The sequence below is a fragment of the Grammomys surdaster genome, unplaced genomic scaffold, assembly GCF_004785775.1.
Source record: "Grammomys surdaster isolate TR1022 unplaced genomic scaffold, NIH_TR_1.0 191, whole genome shotgun sequence".
Lineage (NCBI taxonomy): Eukaryota > Metazoa > Chordata > Mammalia > Rodentia > Muridae > Grammomys > Grammomys surdaster.
The window spans coordinates 8,381,251-8,402,211 of NW_021604636.1; the positions used below are offsets into that span (position 1 = coordinate 8,381,251).

Consider the following 20,961-nt stretch of genomic DNA (forward strand, 5'->3'; position numbering starts at 1 on the left):
TCCTTCCTTCCTTCCTTCCTTCCTTCCTTCCTTCCTTCCTTCCTTCCTTCCAAGATACATTTAAATTAGTTAATCGAGAATATTAAAATCCCTCTTGGCCCTTTCCTCTGCAGTGTACTAGGAAACCACTGTGCTCAGACCAGAACACCCAAGGCACACAAACCTCTGGACTGTCACTGGTACTCCTCACAGCTGAGCGAAGGCTCGTCCTTTTTGAGGATACATCTAAAGTGATGCTTTATTCCTTGGTGGAGTACATGAATGTGCTTGCTGAGGTTGAATGAGACAAACAGCAATGACCCAGTTATGGGATGCTGGCTAAAAAAATTCTTATAAAGGTGAACACTGATTCTTACAACATTTAAGGTCTCAAGTCAAATGCTTGAACATAAGTCTCGGGCACACAAAAGGGCAAACAGCATTTAATTTCCAAAGAATGAGGGAAATAATGTATTGAAAAACAAAACAACAAAGACGTGTGAGAAAGAACACAATATGTTTTTTTTAAAAAAAGCAAAATTCTCGTTCTTTTGACCCAAGGGAAGTATCTTTGATTTGTTCTATTAGGAAAATCCAGACAGAAAAAAAATGCATACTGTACTGATTTTCATTGTCAATTTCACATCACGTCTTGGATTCCAAGGAATGAGCTTGTTTATAATGTCATCAGTGGTGAGCACTTAGGATTGATGACAGTGAGCTAATCTCCATCAGCATCTAAAAGTGTATTACTGCAGAGGGTATCAGCTCTGTGGACATTAGTAACATGTTTGGGCAAAGAAGTAGAATTGGTAATATATATATTTCTTGACTCACTACTGCAGACTTCATTTGGAGATTTAGGAAGAATTATACTATAATCGCAAGTGTGCAGACTATCTTATAAATTTTTACTCTGCATTGATAAATGATACTTATACATACTTAGGGGCATAATGAAACATTTCAATGTGTATATACATTATACAAAGATTTAGTCAATCTAACCTATGCATCCTCTCACACACGTCTTTCCATAATAACGATTAAAATTTACTCATTTAGGTATTAAGATATATACATTATTATCAATGATATTCACAATATTTATTAGGATATTTACATTTGTTCCTCTAAGTACAACTTTGTCCCCTTTGACCAACATGTCTACGTCTCCCACTCCACCAAACCTCCACTCTCCAGACTCTTGTAGCTATGACTCTAGTCTCTAATTCTATAAATTTGAGGTTTTTAGATTCCATACATTAATGAGATTGTGAAGGATTTCTTCCCATGCCTGGCTTATTTTGCTTAGCACAACATCTTCAGTGTTTATCTAGGTTGTCGCAAATACCCAAATTACCTTCATTGTAAGACAAGAGTGTCCCAGTATATATGACTGTCATGGTTTGTTCATCCACTGATGAACACTTTGATTGATTTTATAATGGTGGCTGTTGTGAATGACGCTTAGTGAATGCTATCGAACACCAGTCTCTCCCATAGACTGAATACAGTTCTTTGACTTACATATTCAGAAGTGAGATTACCAGATACCATCGTGGTACTATTTTTAGTCTGAGAGATTTTTACCAGTTTCCCAAGATGGCCATGCTTTCTCATCCCTCCATCACCAGCATACTAGGGTTTTTTAAAAAATCTCCTCACAACACTTATAATTCTTTGCCTTTTCATAGTCATTGTAGCAAAAGCTCAATGATCATTGGGCTACTTCTTTCCCTGCTATTAACTGTATGAATTTCTTTTGTATTTTGTATGCAAATGTCTTGTTATTCACTTTGCAAATACTTTTTCAATTCATGCATCTTATTGTTTGTTTAGTGCTTGCTGTATGCCAGGCATTTATGATATCGTAATTCATGCAGCCATGTCATGAATGAGGTAATATTTTTGTTCCCTTAGATAGATGATGAAATGACAGCTTAGGAAGGGTAAACAAATGGCCTGTTATGATGGAACAGCTAAGTAAGTAGCCAGTAAATCCCCACCTTCCTAAACAGCTGCATCCATTCCTCTCCTGAGCTAGTATATGGTGAATTGCTAGGACTTACCCTGGTCTGCTCAGCAAACTGATGCTCACAATGCAGTAAGAGCCAATGAAAATACTCAACTGCAAAAGAGTCGAATATTCCATCACCTAGGACCCTTTTTACTCAAAACCCACTCACTTTGTTGTAAAGCAACTCAGCTGAACAGCTAAACAAGAAAGCTAGCACTCCCCATGCTTTAAGTTAATGAGCAGCAGGTCTGTGAAGTGCTGATGTGGCTGGCAGATGCAGGGAGCGTTCAGAGTCCAGCAAAGGTCCCTCACTTGGCAGAAGGATAAAAGGAATTCGTGTTCTGTACTCTCCACAAAGCAGGCACCAAGCAGAATGTTTCCCTTGGATTTCAAGGGCAAGGTCAAATCTGCAGAGAGCAAGTAACAGCAATTCTGGCTTTGCTTCCTCTACCCTGGAGAGCCCCTAACAAGCAGCATAGAATGATCTTGTCACCTACCTATTTCCATGAACAAATAAAAGGGACTAATTACTCAAAACAACCTGTCAAAAAGCCTGTGGTTTTGCTTCCATAATCCTTAGATTAGGCATGGAGGGTAGTTCCTGGGGCCAGAGGGACATTTGGTGACCTAGCTGTCACCAAGAACATTGTCAGCTACCTGACCCAGGAGGAATGTAATGGAAACACACAGCTCTAAGGCAGAGCTTACTGTGTTCTGAGCCAAGTCAGTAATGCCTAGCAATTCTCAGCCCTTTGGCATCTTTTATGGCCTCTTCCAGAAGCTGTGGAAAGTTGCCACTGTGTCTTTTTCACATAAAAAACTACATGTATTTCTATGCATACAAAATACCTGTGGATAATTTTGGGGACCCAGGGCCTCAAAGCTCATACATTAAATCCTTTAGGTTCCCCGCAGCCCTCTGCTCTGTTAGCAGCAAGTCTCTGGTTCAGATCAAACCTCCAGCAAGATTTTGCATTAATGGGGGACAAAGATAACAGGGCTGGGAGCCAACACCCACGCACACAGCAGCAAGCAAATGAGCTAGCTGTCGAAGGAATAGGAGAACAGAAGAGGCTGGTGCTGCAGCTCCCAGCCGGGCGTATCTGTCTGCTCCTTTTCTCTCCTTCTCCCCAACCTCTGCTTTCTCCCACTCAATCTGTTGTTCCGCAACATTTGAATTTACAAAGCTAGCACACTTTCATTCTGGTCTGCTTCCTGTAGAAGACACTAGAATCAAGCCATCATTCACCCAAAGCCTTTCCACTTCCTGTCTCTCCTCTGAGACTTGATCTCAGGCTGTTGACTACCTATCACAAAGCAGGGAGAGAAGTTCACATTCAGAGGGGCCAGCAGGGTCAGGCACATTCCAATAACTTACTTGTATGTTCATGTCTCTCAAAACTTGGTATGCTGGCCACCTGTGTCTGAGCCAGAGACTGCAGGAAATTCAGATTCATAGGCTACATTCCAGATGCGTGGAACAGAGTGCAGGTGTGGGAGGGGAGGAGACAGAAAATACTTATAGAGAGCAGGTCTTTCTGACTGAACTCTCTGCAAACTAAAGACTTCCAACTCCATTCTTGAATAAAAGTTCCCACGAATGTACATACCCAAACCCTAACCCTTTACTCCAATAAAGACATGCTGAATTAACCAGAGCATTCACTTTCCATTCTTTGATTGTCCTGGGTCTCTTATGAAAATGTCACTAAAGATGCTTCCTCTACAGCAGATCTGACCATCCCACAAGTTTAATAATTGGGTAAAGTTTAACATTTGGATAAAGTTTTGCCAAAACAAACAAAAGAAGAAAACACCTCAAATGCTTTCTTTCGTTACATAAGGAGAGCTGAATAACACTGTGTGTTTTCATTTTCACCCAGAAGCCCAGAACTAAATCCAGGTGTTTACACTCGATTCCTGGGTAGTGTCTTTGATATTGAGGTTCCTAGGAATACATCCACTCCCTTACATAACCACCTCTTAGTCTTTTTCTCTTGTTTTAAATACTGTTTGAACATTCCTTTTCCACTGAAAGCTGTTACTAGTGTTTTCTCCAGTACAGGCGTGTGCACATCATGTTTCAACAGTATCTGCCAGTTTGTGATACTGTGTGAAGGAAGCATCTGTGGGAAGGCAGTGATGTCAGATCTCATCCATCCTTGTTCTTGCTTATCTGTTTCCTTAGGCTGCTCAGTTATCCTCTTTAGACCTGGCTTCATCCTCTCAGACAAAGTTGTCTTTCCAAGGCATCCCAAGCCCCCAATTTCCACCTCAGGCCTTACATCATCTTGTCAGTAGGAAGACCATGTTGTCTTCCCTGAGGAGGCCTAGCATCAGTGCTGGGACCGCAATCTTGTACTTCATGCTGGACCATGAAACAAAGATGTCTTGGAAGCACAGGCAATGGAGCCTGAGATCCTAGGCCTGGTCTCTGGTCCTAGTGCCATAGTAAAGAAAGGCCAGTAGAGGCTGTGCCAGCCACATACAAGATGTGTTTGCAGTGGTAAGAGACACTTAGGATTAGAATTAAAGCCACTCAACCAAAACAACACTGGCTTTTATTAAAGTACATTAAAATATTGCAAAGTATTTTTTTCTTAATCTTGTCTTTGTCAAATTAACAGACCCCCAAATAGCTAAATGTCAGTATGTTAAATGTTTCATCTCAAAAATTAGAAAAATGTTTGATATGATAGATATGCTAATTAGCCCAATTTGATCATTATACGGGCTATACAAATATTGGAACTTGCACGATTATTAATCAATGGAAAACACACTGCAAGGTTTAGTGGGGTAACACACAACTATAATCTCAGAGTTTGGGAGACTGAGGCAAAGGATCTCAAGTCCAAGACCAGCTGAGCCAAATGATAACGCCTTGCTATAACCACTCAACAGAGTAACAAGTTATCTTCTTATTTACACCCGATTCTTAAGATTCGAAAGTTGAGTTGCCATGCCATGGCTATGCACTATCACTCAGTGTCTGCTGAACATTTTATTTGACTCTAGCACTAACTCTTGGGACTACCCAGTCCTTACAGTTTGTTTGCTGAAACAAGATGATTATCTGCTCACAATGTTTACAGCACAAAACTGGCCTCTGATTTTTGGTGCACACTTTGCTTCTTTGGTCCAGAACACACACACACACACACACACACACACACCCCTGCCGCCCCTAGCCTTGTGTTTTTATAGAGAGGCTCCTGCCAGCGGCAGCAGTGTTTCTACAGCAAGCTCAGACACACAGAAGTGAGGTCAAATTCCAGCCCAGAGACTTAGCTGGAGAAGACTCATGGACCCTTGGCCTCTGTTCCTCTTGTGAAGGTGAGGAGAGCTGCAAGTGGTTGCCAACTATCTACATGGAACAATTTTTCAAAAAACTGATTTACTTCTATTTTGGGATTAAGAAATAAATACTCTAGCTACAAAACTAAAATAATCATTAATTTTTGCAGTAATATCATTTGGGCTTCAGTCAATGGTCACCATGCAGGTTCCAGACATCAAGATCCTTCATGGCTGGGAACAGCCCCAGAAGAATTTAAAAAGTTGAATTTAAGTTGAGTTTCTGTTTCCTTTTAGTTTCAGAGTTGATTCTCTAAAGAATGAATATCTCCCTAAGTTACAAGTAGCTGTCAAAAGAAATAACATGGAATTATTCCTTTACTCTAAAGAAAAATCGCAGTGAGTTGCAGACAACTAAAGGCACTGAGAAAGACTTGAGCAGAGCCTAATCTTATACAAATATTAGGTTTTATATATTGCTGTGTAAGTTTGTGTCAAATGGCAGTTCTATCTATAAAAACTAGATACAGGCTGAATATATTTATCACAAGTTCACAGCCTGAGACAGTCATCATCTTTGGTCAGAAGCTAGGGGCTTAACTGAAGTAAATTTCACTGTAAGACAGGGATAGTCACATCACAGATGTACCTACTAGGCACCATGTTGCTTTTTCTGCTGTCCAGTTTTGCACTGTTCTCAAGGTACAGCTTTCTGATGTGGGGTGACTTAATGGTCACTATTTCCTTACCCAGATCTTTATTAAGGTGATGCTGGACCCCTAATACATTTGTTGGGGACAATGAGCAAAAGAACAGTAGCGACAGATGGCTATTGGTGGCCCTATTCCAGGCAGTTTGCTCACCTACAAATAACAGCAGACTCTGGGACTGCAGGGTTGCATAAATCTAACAGCAAGAGGTACTCTTGGCTCCCATCCTTCAGACAATTCTGAACCACTCATGTGACCCGACAATGAAGGATCTAGTTTTCTATGGCCATTTTCCAGGGTCAAGTATAGTCTGATCACCGTTCTTTACATTCATTCGCTCGTCCAATAGTTACTGAGTTCCCATATGGCAGGCATTATTCTAGGTGCTGGACAGGAAGCAACAGCAAGGTCCCTGTTCTTCTGGAGCCACATCACAATGGAGAGAGAATCAAGGCTCACCCGTATGTACTGTGTTGTTTCAGTTTTTGTCACTTGAAACAAAAGAGTCAGGTGGGAAGAGGAACCCTCAGCAGAGAGATTGTCTCCATCACATTGGCCTATGGCATGCCTATGAAGCATTTTCTTGATTATTGGTTGATGTAGGAGAGCCCAGCTCACTGTAGGCAGTACCATCTATAAGCAGGTGGTCCTTGGCTGTATAAGAAAACAGGCTGAACCAGCCAGGGGGTGCAACCCAGTAAGCATCACAGGGCCTGACTCCCCTCAATGACGAACTTTGGTGTGGAAGTGCAAGCCATCTAGATAAACTCTTTCCTCCTCTAGTTGCTTTTTGTCAGAATGTTGTCTCCCAGCAACAGAAAGCATAGTAGAGCACGCATTATATAAAGCAATACATAAGTTAATATATAAACAAACCGGAAATAAAGATAACAGTGTTGGATATGCAACATAGAAGCCAAATACATGATGTAAATATGAGTGATTGGGTTTGTGTAGTCATACAGTGATCCCCTGAGAGGCAAGTCTTATGTTCATTGTGAAGATGAGAGCTGAGCTACACGGACACAGACCCTCCCCGGGCCAGGTGGATGTAGAATGACTGTCTCTGCAAGGGTCCTAACTCTGTGTCTGAGTTAGACTGTGGTTTCTAGAGGAGCAGGGTTAATGCAGGACGAAAGTTATCCCAAGGCAGAAACTGTGTGAGTTTTCACATGGGTGTGAATTCATGTTGATTGTTCGCTGTTTAGTAGTATAAAAAGATAGAAATGGCCACCAGAGAATGCAGCCTTGAGAGTAGGGTGGGATGGGTTAGTACTGTGGAGGGTAGTCAGGTCTTGTGAGATGGAAACCCATGGATCCTGGACTTTGGGGCCAAGTGAAACATCTCCACGCTGCTTGTCATTCATGTCCTTCCTGATTTTTCTGCTAGAACATCGGAGTGTGATTGCACCCTCAGCCCTTCCCCCAAAGCTTTCCTGGCTCACACCGAGTGAGACAGTAAATGGGCTAAAGTTAAAGGTTGTTTGCCAGAGTCCAAGCTTTACCACCGGGAAGGGATGAGGGGAAAATATTATGAAGTAACCATGAAAGATGAAGACAAGATAGCAACCTGTCCTTGGGCCTTTGTCTGGCCCCTGAGAGTTGATCTTCCAGGGCCAACCTGCTAGAAATCCACATTTTAAAACAATGATGTCTTGGGAGAAGATTAACAGTCCTTGTGACTGTGAAGAAATTCGCACAGTAATACTTGGATGAGCTACAGAGCTGCAGAGTGGAGCCCTTGGTGTATGTGTTGGCAGCTGAAAGGGGTCTGCGTGATGAAATGGAGATTGCAGCAGTGACTTGGAAGAGAGAGAGAGAGAGAGAGAAAGAGAGAGAGAGAGAGAGAGAGAAAGAGAGAGAGAGAGAGAGAGAGAGACCTGCGTCCAGCAGCCAGAAGCTCCAGCAGCAGCAGCAGTGAGAACAGAACGCTGTAGAAAGATCAAGGAAGGCAAGTTGTGAAGCAGGGATATATGCAGGTGCAGGTAAGAATGAGGTCGTGAGATCTGCCACAAGACAGAAAGGCTCTCTTAAGAGAGTGACTTCCCTCCAGTCACCAAAGGATTCTCAAAAGACAAAGACGATACCCAGGATTCACAAGCCTACAGTATTCCCTGGGGACCAACAGATAACTTTTACAGAAGGAATTCATGGTCATCACCACACTTATACCTGGCAGCCTATCGGCTCAGCATTTGATATATGACTATACTGGTTACCAAAATCTGCTCATTTACATTTTAGCAGAGATGTGACTCAAGTGGTCACTATTTTGATAATAGGGAAACCTCAGAAAGCCTTTCTTGGAGCAGAATTTTTTTTCATTGCGGCTCAAGCAAGGTCAAACCGCCCCATTCTTGCTCATTGGTTAGGGTTATAGTTTCTCTGAAAGTGTGCATTCACGATGAGTTTGCAAACAAACAAAAAGCATGGGGATGGTGTCTGGGAAGATGGCTCAGTGGTCAAAGCACTTGCTATGCAAACCTAACTAAATGCCTAGTAAGGGTGTATGTAGACCTGCCTGAAATTGTAGCCTCCAAAAACAGAGAAAAAGTATTCTCCAGAGCAGGCTAGCCAGCAGGACCAAGCCGTGCCATTAAGCTTGGGGTTGGTTGAGGTAGAAGAGCCAATGAGGATGATTCCTGACCTTCAGCTTCCCCATGGCATGCAGACTCATACATATGCGCCCAAACACATGCAAATGTGCACGTCACGCACATACACATACACATAAAAGCAGAAAATCTAAACAGCACAAGGCGGAATTTGTGGTTCTTCACCAGGTAGTACAGTCTGTCGCGCACATGTATCCTGAGTGGTTAAAAATAGTGTCCCTCGGGTATGGCCCTCATGCCTCACTGGACAACGACAGGGGGACTGGAGCTATTACAAGGTCCCCTTCAAATACTGGAGGTCAGGCCTCTATCCCCGCCTTCGCAAGATTAGAATTGCCACAGCCCTTCTATACTTAGAGAAGGGAGGAGATGTCAGGGGCAGCCCTACTTACACACTGAAGCCCTAAAATCAGCCATAGGCCTAAAATCAGCAATAGGCCTGTCATACATGTATACTAACACCAAGTCTTGGGTCTCTGTGGAAAAACATTGAAACAGATGGCTATAAGCTATTGTAAACAGGCAGCTTTTGTGGAAATTTACCAGCCTGAGTAGTCATAGACCTTGTAAATAGGTAGCCTAGGCAGACAATACCAACTTAGATAAGGACAAGCGAGTCATAGGCAGAGTCATAGTGACCTGTCCCCTGAACCTTCACCCAGCCGATACCCTGTTCTGAAAGGTATCAATACTCCCCCTGAACAACCACGCTCCGGTGTCATCCCCTTCCCCACATCCTGCCTTTCTGTGTTTATAACCCCTGTGTGAATTAATTACGATTTGAGAAAAAAAAAAAAGAAAAGTTGAGAAAAAAATAGTGTTCTATGAACTCTATCTAATCCCAACATGTATTCTTAGACATGATACCACAAGCACAGCATTTATTACATACATAAAAGGAAGTGGATTGGCTGTTAGGATGGATGTTAGAAATCAGGATTCTTTCTGTGACGTTTTTGTCCTCTGGGTAGCAGAGAATACCTTCCTGGTGTACTGGTGGCATCACTGGTCACTCTCCCTTGGTCTTCTTCATCTTCCTAACTTTTACCTTCGATCTCTTTCTGTCTATGTCATGTTCTTTGTACCTCATCTACTGTATGGGCTTCAAATGCCACCTTGTACTATCAACATACAAGCTTATTCCCCGAGTCCAAACCCTTCATCAGAGCCCCAGAGTCTTATGTCCAACTGCTCACCTGACCCCCGTCTGCACGTCACAACCACCAAATCCTCACCTAAACATGTCTGTCCCAGGTGTGATAAGCTCACTCTTTGGGGTATCCTCCCTTTCTCCTAAAGCTCACATGGAACTGTCAGCAAGTCTCGTTGGGTTTCTGCTTTGAACTGTGTGGAGTGTGACTGTACCTCACTGCTCTCTGCTACCACTGTGGCCTTTCCTGCTTTGCTAGACTGCTGCCTTTGGCCCCTTAATCTCCTTCTCACTTCTGCTCTATTCCTATTACCTTCTTCCCAACTTGGCCTTCAGAGAAAGTCGACCGAAGCTTATTTAGTCAGAGTTCTCCAGGACCTTCCAACTTCCAGACAGAGAGTCAAAGTTTTAGCGGTGCAACCTGCCCTTCCCCCTCCCTCACGCCCCACATTTCTCCCCCCACTCTCCCCACTCTCATCCCCACCTGTTCCTGCAGCACACCTGCATCCTCCGGGTATATTTAGCTTTACATTTCCACGTCCCAGAACGTGCCTTCCAGGTTTCCATGTGCCCTTTCCCAAACGGTACCTTCTCCTCCTACCTTTTCCTGACCACGCTAATTAAAATTATGACTGATAGTCTATTTTAGGAATCTCTCATTTGCATCCTGTCTCAGCAAATTCAATTATGATTTTAAAAAGAGAAAAAAAAAGAGCACCCACTACCGAGATAGAGAACAATGAACTTGCAACTGAGTCCTTGCTATGTCATCAACCAGCAGGTGCCCTTGGAGCTTTGATCCTTGAGCTTCGTTTTCTCATATCCTGATGGGAGCAGTGTCCCACCTGCTCACAAATCTCTATAAGATAATGTCTAATATGGATAATTGTAAGACATGTGTTCGATACAAAATAAAATTTGTTTGGGGCCCCTCCTTTCTTTCTCGTGAAGAATGAATGTAAGTTACCTGTGTGAAAGAGGGGAAGAGGCCTTTAGAACTCACAAGACATTTACCTCTCAGGCCACACAGTCCACACATGGCTGCAAACACCGTCGATTCCATTTCGATGTTCCTGACTCCCGCTCTGTATGCTCTCTTCAAGTAATCTAGCTTTTTCTCTCTCGAAAAGGAGCATAACGCTCCATCGAGGCGACCTTGGCCTGAAAGAGAATGGAGTGATTTAGTGACTGCTGTCACACCTCAGTGGCAGTAGCATCCTCAGAAGGCTGTCTGCTTATGTTCCCACCTCTTGAGTGAGCCTCCTCTGGGGACCTGGCTGTGGAGTCTTTCCTCCGAAGGACTATAGAATACAGCTGCACCTGACTCACATCTCATGCACAGTGGAGAGTGTCTGTACCAGAGTGCCCCAGTTCTGAAGGACAGTAGGGACATCAGGAAATGGGGTCACAGAGAAAGTTGTCTTTTGAGGAGAACCTCAGCTGGCTCAGTGGCAGGGGCACAGGCCATGTGGAGACACCAGGGGAGAAAGGTCCCATACCTCAGTGATGCTCTGGAGGCAAATGGTTTGGATACTGCCACTCTCCCTACGACCACCATGACCAGACATAGGCAACTGGTGTGTGCTGTGTCCTGTGCACACCTCTCAGGCTTCTTGCTACCCCTTCACTCAGGTTTTCCCATCTAGATTATTCTTATTACTTCTGCCTGGCTTAATTTCACTGGGTTAACCAGTGGGCACAGAAAGAGGTGGAGAACAATCTGATGTTCCCCCTTCACAGTGTGTGAATCCCAACCTTCTGCACCCAGCAGTGCAGGGATGGAAGTCAGTGGCCCTCCGTTACTTGCACAGTCCTTCCCGAAGGAAGTCCTTCCTTTCCTTTGCTCCTGTTCCCTGTGGCTTCCATCCTGGCAACCAGATTTCCCCTGTTCTCTCCTCTTTAGTGCTGCCTGCCAACACCTCTGCATTATTGAGGCTGAGTCAAACTTGGTTGGCTCAGAGGCCCTGGTAACGTGAATGTGAGGGTCTATGCAATCAGATAGGAGTCACCTAGCCCTAACATAAGTAGTCCCAGATATGGGCCAGGTCTTTCCAGGTCTGTCATGCATCAACTATTTTGCACTTTTTAATGCTACTTTATGTTATGTCAGAGAGCCAAAAATCTGGATATTTGTATGGAAAGCTCTAGAAATTACAAAGGTTGGCAAAATGTTTCATATTTGAAACAGTATCTCACAGGCCAATGGAAACACTGACTCTACAGGCTTCTGCTAATGAGCTGTGACATAAACACACGGGTAGGTGATGCTCTAAATGAAGGGCCTAAGAGTTGATGTCCTAGAACAGTCTCACCCTGTCCATCTACCACCCTGCTGCCTGTTGTGTAAACACCTCCAACAACTTTACTAACCTGAACAAATGCAAACAGAATACAGTCTATCTCCATGAGTGATTTTTAAAAGTAATATGTAAACTTTGATAGAGAGAAAGGTAGAAGTTGGCAATGATATCTTAACATTAACTATAATGTTTATATAAACATAACCTCAGCACAAGATTTACTGTGAAATACCATGGGATCAAGACAATGCAAATTTTTCTGTAATGAGCAGAATCCTTGGAGATTGCTTTGTCCTGTTTTTCCTTTGCCTTGCGTCATCTCTTGGAACAAGAGCTGCTATTTGATAGTGACCTTCAACTTAACTCTACAATAGGTGCAGAGACCGTTTACTCTTGACTGTAGGCTAAAAGTCCCACTCTGAGACAACCACATCCCCATAGGGTTTCTCTAATTAAACAGTTCTCTCCATTTCCTAGTCTTTCTTGCCTGGAGTTCAGAAGAATGACAAAGGCATAGAACCAGCATATTCCTCTTTCTTAAAGTCAGCAATTTAAGTGAAAAGTCACAGGCAGAGAGAAGATGCTGTCAATATCACTAATTGCCATTTCAGTATTCAGATTGATATAGGATTAAACCCATTCTCAATATAAAGTCACTCTGCATGTTTCTCAGCTGCTTATTAAGCCCTTATGTTACCATGCTTTAGTAAGTAAAAAGGCTATTTGCTTCCCCTTGAAAATCCACACTATTAATTTGCTAGCGTGCAGTTTTAATATAAATCGTGGGTTTGTATAACAAGCGGCTGGTGTTTTCCTACTGCTTTCCTGGTGTGCAAACAATTCTCACCTTCATAAAAGTCGTAGGTACACATCGTGTGTCCGATGAGGGTTGGAAAGTTGGAGATTTCTCTGCTACAGTTGAACAAATCGTTAGCCAGTTCTTTGTCAAGCTCAGTGCTTCGGGTGACCACGTTATCCAAGATGATCTGCTCAAACCGAGGCTTGAAGAAGGAGTCTACAGCTGTATCTGTTATTACAACAGACCCTGGTGCAATCCCTGCAATGTGGAACAAATAAGTGATTCCCAGAAGATTGCTTTGAGTTGACTTTTGGGTCGTGTAGTATGCGACCTATTCTGTCAACATTAATTAATGCTGTTTGTTAATGATTCCTCCTGCTTCCATCTTTAAAAATGTTTTTCCTAAGTGCATTGGAATAACCTTTAGAACAAGCATTCTCATTGGCTGTCTTTACAGATTCGCATTTACTGTGTGGTGGGGTTTAGGTTTCAAGACAAACAAGACTCTTGGACATGCAAATTAGTGCCAGCCTTCAGGCTCAAATTTGAATAAATTAGGTCAGGAATAAAGTAAATGAGCCTGCCAGCAAGTAGCTTTCATAAAGTGATATGACTTCTTGATATTTAATCTTCCTACAAACTCCTCGATTACTATAATTTCTTGGCAGCTCTCCCCTCTCTTCCCTCCCTTTTCTCCCTGACTCCATGCAAATTAGGCCTCTTGGCTGCCCTTCCATTGCTGCAGAGTCTGACTTGCTCCAGGGACTGGGGCCCATTAAGATGCCATTTCCTGTCAATCCTTACTCTCCCTGCCTGGGTGTGTCCTTGTCCTAGGGAAGTCTTCTCATCACACTAATGCCAATGTTCCTCAGGTGTCAGCTAGAGTCACTCCCTTCCAAAAGCCTGAGCCATGTTGGTGAGAGAACCCAAAAAATGAGCATGAATAAATGAAAAGTAACAAAAACAGGTCCAGAGAATTTCCCAAGGCGTTCCGGGACCCGTCTTTTGATTTATGCCAATTTCTACTGACAACCCAAGTGCAAAGATGTATCTGAATGGTACTCTTTTTTTTAAAACTGTCATTTGTTTGTCTATTTCTCTGATGAAACACAATCTATATAGACACTGTTCTATATATAAAGAACAGTGTCAGCGTACTGCTCTCTCACCTGGCCTGTGTGGTACCCAGCACATCTTGAGTGTTCAATAGAAATCAGTGAGTGCATGCTTCTATCAAGATACCACAGAACACACAGGTCTGCAAATTCTGGTCCTCAGGCTGCATGCCACCTGTCTTAGTAAACAAAGCTCTGTTGCAACAAGATCCACACAATCATTTACCTACTGTCCTTGGTGTATCTGAGCTACGATATGACATTAAGAAGTAGCAACGGAAAGTGCACAGTTTGCAAAGCTCAGAACCTTTATTATCTGGCACTTTACAGGAAAATGTTTTTAACAACCCTGGCTATGGAGTGCAAACTAATTTCAGGTTCATCATATATATTCCAATATGCCAAAGTAGAGTTAATTAAGGAACATTTTACATTTCCCACTAGATACTCAAGGTGGCTGTCAGACTTTAATTTCTGTTGTTGTAATAACAACCCTATCAAAAGCAGACAGAGCAGGTTTATGAGGTTTATAATTCCAACTTACAGTCCACCATCATGAGCAAGTTAAAGTAGGAACTAGAAGCAGTAAGTCTCATTCACAGTCATGAGCAGAGGGAAACAAAATGGGTACACATGTACTTGCTAGCTTCATGTACTTGGCTGCATTTCCCTACTCTTACACAATTCAGGGCCTCCTTCCTAGGGAATAGTCAGGCCCACATCAACAAACTGAATTAAGACAATCTCCAACCAGATATGCCCACAGACCATCCTAGATGCTAGGTTGTGTCAAGTTGACAATTGATGCTAAACATCCCAGTAGCTTCTGAAAATACGGTTCTAATTGGCCAGACACACTGTAAGTAAGCCCGAAAAGGGGGCTTCTTACCTTGTTCAGAATGCCCTAAGACATTGAGAAAGAAGTTGAAAATGTGTTTTCCTCATACTGGCTTAAAAATGTAGATACATTGAAGCATGTATAGCCTAGTATCTCTAAGACAAAAGTTCTTTTTAATTGTGTATATTTCCTTTATCAAGGTATTATTTTGCTCCATTAAGGAATGATCATATTAGCAAAAAACTAAATAATATCTGTATTTCCTATCTTCAAATACAGTGTTGCTTCAAACAAATGAGCCTGTCTTAGATGCAACTCTGAGCTGAAGCTGTTTGCACCAATCCAATAGCTTGCTTTGCCTCTGTTTACAGGCCTCCATGATGTCGGTACAATCTTCTTGTAGTCTGTACCATGTTATCATGAAACACAAGACCATGACCATGATTTGGATGGTCACCAGAGTGACTAGCTGGAGGCTCACTCTTATCAAATGGCAACTGCAGCAGTCAGGAGGCCAAGATGATTAGCTGTGAGCTCAGAAGGCAGATCAGTGTATCCTACAAACGGAAAACTACAAGCAGCCTTAATAACGGTTCCCATGTCTTTCCCAGGCACTTTGTTCCCTGAAACTGAACATTTGGGAAACTACAATCTAGAAAGATGTTTGGCCAACACTGTCTGCTTCTATATTCTCCCTTTCCATTTGGAAGAGCACCCACAATAAAAAAAAATTTTTTTGTTCGCATATAAGATGCTTTGGGCTGGCTTTGTTTCTGGATCATAGATTTAGAAAGGCTGTGGTCCTTTCTAACTGGCTCAATCTTAGTCAGAGCCATCTGTGAGCATGCCATTTCTCTAATCATTTGGGTTTTTTTTTTTTTTTTTTTATGATCACCTCTTCCTCCAAAAGGCTTACTCAAGCAATTCTGGGGTGGTTGTCTTTTTAGAAGCTCATCCTTTTCTATGTAACCATGTGGTCCTGTCGATTTGTCTATCAAACCTTTTCATTTAAAATGCTGCATTTGCATTAGCACGTAGTCACATGGTAAGATGACACCCTAATAAGAGCTACTCCTTAAGAAACAATTGAAGAAATGTATGGGGGGAGCTCTTGGATGAACTTACGCAGTCACTGGCCCACATGGTCCTTTTTGCTGTGTAGTTGAATAAAACATGGGACCAAGAAAAGAGGTGTAACCACTGAGATGAGCCAAAGGCAATGTTTTGCTAGCAGCTATAAAGTCCAATACTGAGTAGATAAAACAGGTAAATCCTTACTATTTTCTTTACTTGAACACCCCCATTCCTGTCACATAGAATTTCTCAGGCTGAAAAGCCTACCCTTACTTTGTGCTGATTAGTTTTTGTCAACTTGACTAAAACTGAAGTCACCTGGGAAAAGGGAGCCTCAGCTGAAGAACTGTCTCCATAAGAATGGCCTAGCAGCACTTCTCCAAGGCCTCTGCTACTGTTCCTGGAAGTCGTTCCTGCCATGAGCTCGTCCCTTGGCTTTCCTCAATAACTGGCTGCGAGCTGTTAGCCGTATAAGCTCTGCTCTCTCCATGTTGATTTTGGTCAAAGTCTTTTGATGGCAACAAAGAAACAAACTAGAACATACCATAAAATCATACTTTATAATAATTCTTCTCTTCTTTGTATGAACCTCTTTGAACAACAGTGGAATCGTACACACACACACAGAGATACTCACAGACACACACACACAGAGTGAGAGAGAGAGAGAGAGACAGAGACAGAGACAGAGACAGAGACCGAAAGACAGAGAGATCTTTAAATTCTCAAGCCCCAGCCTCCCAGAACTTTGCAGCCCATCTGGAATTCTGTTGGGCTCTAAATATGTTGGTGTACTTTGAATTAACACAGGGATGTATGACGAATCAGTCGGCTTTAATGGTAGAAATCAATCCATCTCACCAATTCCCCCTGACGTTCCAATCCTGATGATGGTAACATCGCAGCAGCGTGCGTGGTGGAGTAATTTGATGAGTTCATGGAGCATAATAGAAATGGAGGGGATGCCCATCCCGTGCTGTTGAGAGAGAGGAGAGTCATTATACATCGCACACACGCATAAGTGAGCAAGACATATTTTTTCTTCTTTATGAGTTAACAGCCCTTGTATAAATTTACATAATCATTAAGACTATGCCAACACTTGGGAAAATGTAAGTCATCTCTAAGTGATGCCTACATGGCATGCTGATGGATGTGTCCATCTGTGAGGACTAGAGAGAGGCATCCTACAGCCAGTTAAACTGAGCCGCTCACTGTCAAGAACAGAGGTGGATGGCAGAGAGTACAGGTGTGCTGGGGCAGCATCAGCTTGCATCTCCCTGTGGAGTTATTTTCCATGAGCTTATGAGAAGAAGATCCCACCCCATACATAACTGACAGGGAACAGAGGAAGCATAATTTTGTCTTCCATTTCACACAGCCTTACTTCACCCTAGTGAGTGAAATAGTAAACTAACTTTATTGTTCAAATACAGCCTTGATCACTTGCTGTTAATTCTGTGTGAGTTCAGAAGGACTCTAATGGACAAATGTGGTTTCAGTTCCAACTCAAGAGTTCAAAACGTATGTTGAACCTGTGAATAAGTTTAAATTGCCACAGAGCATGGCTGCATCCTAGTTTAGTTCAACACTTATGTCAAAACAATCACAGTCACCAGACCAGGGCTCAGTCAACATGGACTAGAGGATTTAGCCACTTCTGGTGGTCCCATTATGTCTAACAAATCTTCAGAAAGACCTTCCACACAGTAGCTTGTAGAAACTGGAACTGAGTTTTCTCAGTAGCTATTCACTTTTAACCTGATGGCAGAGTCTGTGTATGGATCCATGGCCACAGAGACTGTGGAAAACCACTAGAGCTGCCATCATGTTCTTCCCAACCAGAGCTCCCTCTCCTTCTGGTCATCAAGAATATTGAACTGTGGAAACAGTGGGACTCTGGGATCACCATGTTTTGTTCTCATCCAATAAACCCTAATTTCTGAAAGCTTCATAAAGCCTCCTGGATCCAGGAATCAAGTCTGTATTGATCTATGTGCTAGAGATTACCAAGTTTGGAGCCTTGGCACTGGCTCTGGAATGTATGAATAAACTATCATTTGCTTCAACAGTAAATTAGCAGATGAGCTATTATTTTATCTACTAGGTTCTTTCAAAATCAGCAGTTTGCTAACTTGAGGATCAGCACTTAGTTTTCAATATGATGATACAATTACAAATAGACTCCTGTTTCTCTTAAAATTCTCTCTCATCCTCTTTCCCTCTTTCCCTCCTTCCCTTCTTTCCTTCTCTCCCTGTAGCTACTGGATATGTGTAAAGTGGTCTGTATTGGAAACCACCTGCCTGCCTATTATTCTAAGAGGCTAGCTTTGACCATTTGGGTCATGGTCCTTGACAGTACACCAGGATCACCTCTGGCTTTGCCTTATGATGAAGTGTTTCTGATCATTTAGAGAAGTTTCATTTTGTGTGTGTGTGTGAATGTTACTTCTTTTCTCTCTCCATTTATTATGCAAAATAGAACAAATAATTACTGTTTAAAGGATTTTAACTGAAGAGTTAATAGAACAATATCAGGGGACATTTAGCTTCTTCTGAGGTAGGTAGTCTATAATTTTTTATTGACTGAACAAATTAGTAAGTGAATGGATTCTGCTATTAGAAGCCAAAACAGGTTTCAGGCACTCTTGGCCCTGTAAGATTCGCTTCGCTGCCCCAGTGGTATTATTATGAATGTTTTCTTTGGCTCCCCCACATTCCCTGCTCTTGGGACATTCTACCACTGAATAATCTGAATCATTTGAGGGATCAGTGAGTTGTGACAGTTCCCTAACATCAAGAGCATTTTACAACTGAACTCTTTCAAAATTGCCACATCTATGCAGGGCTTACTCAGTGTCTCTTATGTACCTTAAGAGGACTACCACATCCAAACACATGGCAGACTTGGATTTTTTGCTTCAGAATATAGCCATGTCTGGAAAGCTGAGATGGACAGAATGGGTGGCTGTGTACAGATACCCTCCTAAGTGTTTGACGTTGATGGGAACCGCTCAGAGAATCACTCTGCTTTCATCACATCTTAGACAGTGTCCAGAAGAGCTATCAGGTTCTGAACGAGAGCAGAACACATCACAAGATCTCTGTGCAAATGCACGGGCAGCTTTTCAGCAAGTTTGTTTGTGTTAAATTCTAACAATCTTGAGAATGGGCCTCTATGAACAGCTCAAGGCTCCTAAAGCAGGATAAAAAAACAGAGGAATGGAAATGGCTGGGAAGGGGAGCATGTTGATCAGTTAGGAATAGAAAGAGGGATGAGCCTTGAAGACTCCTGCCCTTACCTAATAGTTAAGTAGTGAGTATAAAGGCAGGTAGTGACCCTGGATGCTCTTCCCTGTCCCGAAAACTCTTTTGAGTTGTATTAACCTCCCCTTGCATTCTTTGTGTAAGAAGACACAACAGAGTGGGGAGGGAAGTGTGTTTGGATGGTCCCAGTTTGATGTCCATTCCTCAAAGGTTAGCTGGCCTACAGCTGTCCCCAACTTACACTGAGAGAGAGCACAGTGCCTGTTTTGAACATGCAGTATCTGTCTGTCCCCGCGCAGATGTCTTCAATGTCTTCTCCATCTCCCTCCAAACAGAGTTCCTTGTGTATAAACTGTGCAAATGCCTTCATTCTGTTCGGGCTCCCACCAACACAGACAAACTGTCAATAAAAATGAACAGGTGCCTACCATCATCACCATGATAAGAGCAACGGGCAACACTCAGTTCCAATGTTTTCATTTTGTAGCACATTTAGTTTACTTCTGAGTGTGTGTAGATGTCTTGGATTGTGCTCAAAATCTGGCTCATTTATGTCATTAACCTGAAAGAAGGCAACTAGGTGAAATGAGCTATATACTAAATTCGTGAAGAAAATCATGTAAGTGTACACATTGTTCAGCAAAGTGTTTTCCGGTGGTTTAGTTTATAGTAGCATCAGCTGGCACCTTCATAGATGTAATCATCCTAGTGGTGGACACTCACAAGACATGTTTAGTGTCAAGTGCTAAGGATATGGAATTTAAGTTTGGAAAGCAAAGGGACACCTGCCAGTTTTACTGTGTTTTCTGATTATTTACCCTAACAAGGAGCCTTTATTTTAAAATGTACTGGGATTATCTCAAGCTTTAAAGAAAACATCTCAAGACTTCTATTCTTCACTGAGGAAAAAAAGCATTACGGAACAAGGCTTGTTACTATAGATTAAGAACTTGACTGCAGTAAGTCATCCATCCCACTAATTTGTTTTTGTATTTATCTTATTCTCTGACTTTAGGGTAGATGTTGCAGTCAAAGGTTATCTTGTCTAATAAAATATGTTGATAATAGACAGTTAAGCATGGTAATGTGTACCTACAGCTAGAATTCTGTGGTTGATGCAGGAGGGTTATGAGTTTGAGAGCAGCCTGGACTGCATAGTGCATTTGATGCCAGACCAGACTGTATAGTGACACCTTATCTCAGAAGAAAATTATAATTGATCATGTCACAACCTGTTAGGGATACATGTCCTGTTGGTGGCCTACATGATTAGGCATCCAGATGTCTACCAAGCAGGATCAGCAACAGAGGGGCGGGTCTGAAGGCCAGGAGGAAGCAGAACACACAGAAAGTTGCCAGACAGAAATCTACTCAGAAACAAAAGCCATGTGGTGTGGTACAAATGTGGTGCAGTATTTTATAAGAGATGCAGTGTGTGTGGTGTATATACAGTACTGTGTATGTGGTGTGGTCTATACGGTGTGATGTAAGAGATGTGGTATATGTGGTGTGGTATATGTGATGTGGTATATATGGTGTGATATGGTGTGGTATATGTGATGTGGTATATATGGTTGGCATATATGGTGTGGTATATGTGGTATAGTATACGTGGTATAGTATATGTGATGTGTTATATATGGTGTGATATGGTGTGGTATATGTGATGTGGTATATATGGTTTGGTATATATGGTGTGGTATATGTGGTGTGGTATATGTGGTGTGGTATATATGGTGTGGTGCATAGAGTGAAGTACAGAAAGGAAAAGCCAAGGAATGCTGGGCAGCTGTCATT

At 42.4% G+C, this 20,961-nt stretch overlaps 1 protein-coding gene across 2 annotated transcripts in view; it reads right to left on the reverse strand.

Annotated features, from left to right (window-relative positions):
• Upp2 (uridine phosphorylase 2) overlaps positions 1-20,961 on the reverse strand; it is a 37,862-nt gene that overhangs the window by 1,451 nt on the left and 15,450 nt on the right. Inside the window, exons 3-6 of one of the 2 annotated variants that reach the window (XM_028769215.1) lie at positions 19,406-19,564; positions 16,759-16,873; positions 12,919-13,128; positions 10,786-10,932 (exon numbers count right to left, since the gene is read on the reverse strand). In XM_028769215.1, coding sequence (XP_028625048.1) covers positions 10,786-10,932; positions 12,919-13,128; positions 16,759-16,873; positions 19,406-19,564 — 631 coding nt within the window. The remainder of the gene's footprint in view (positions 1-10,785; positions 10,933-12,918; positions 13,129-16,758; positions 16,874-19,405; positions 19,565-20,961) is intronic. The other variant, XM_028769216.1, reaches the window with a different exon arrangement.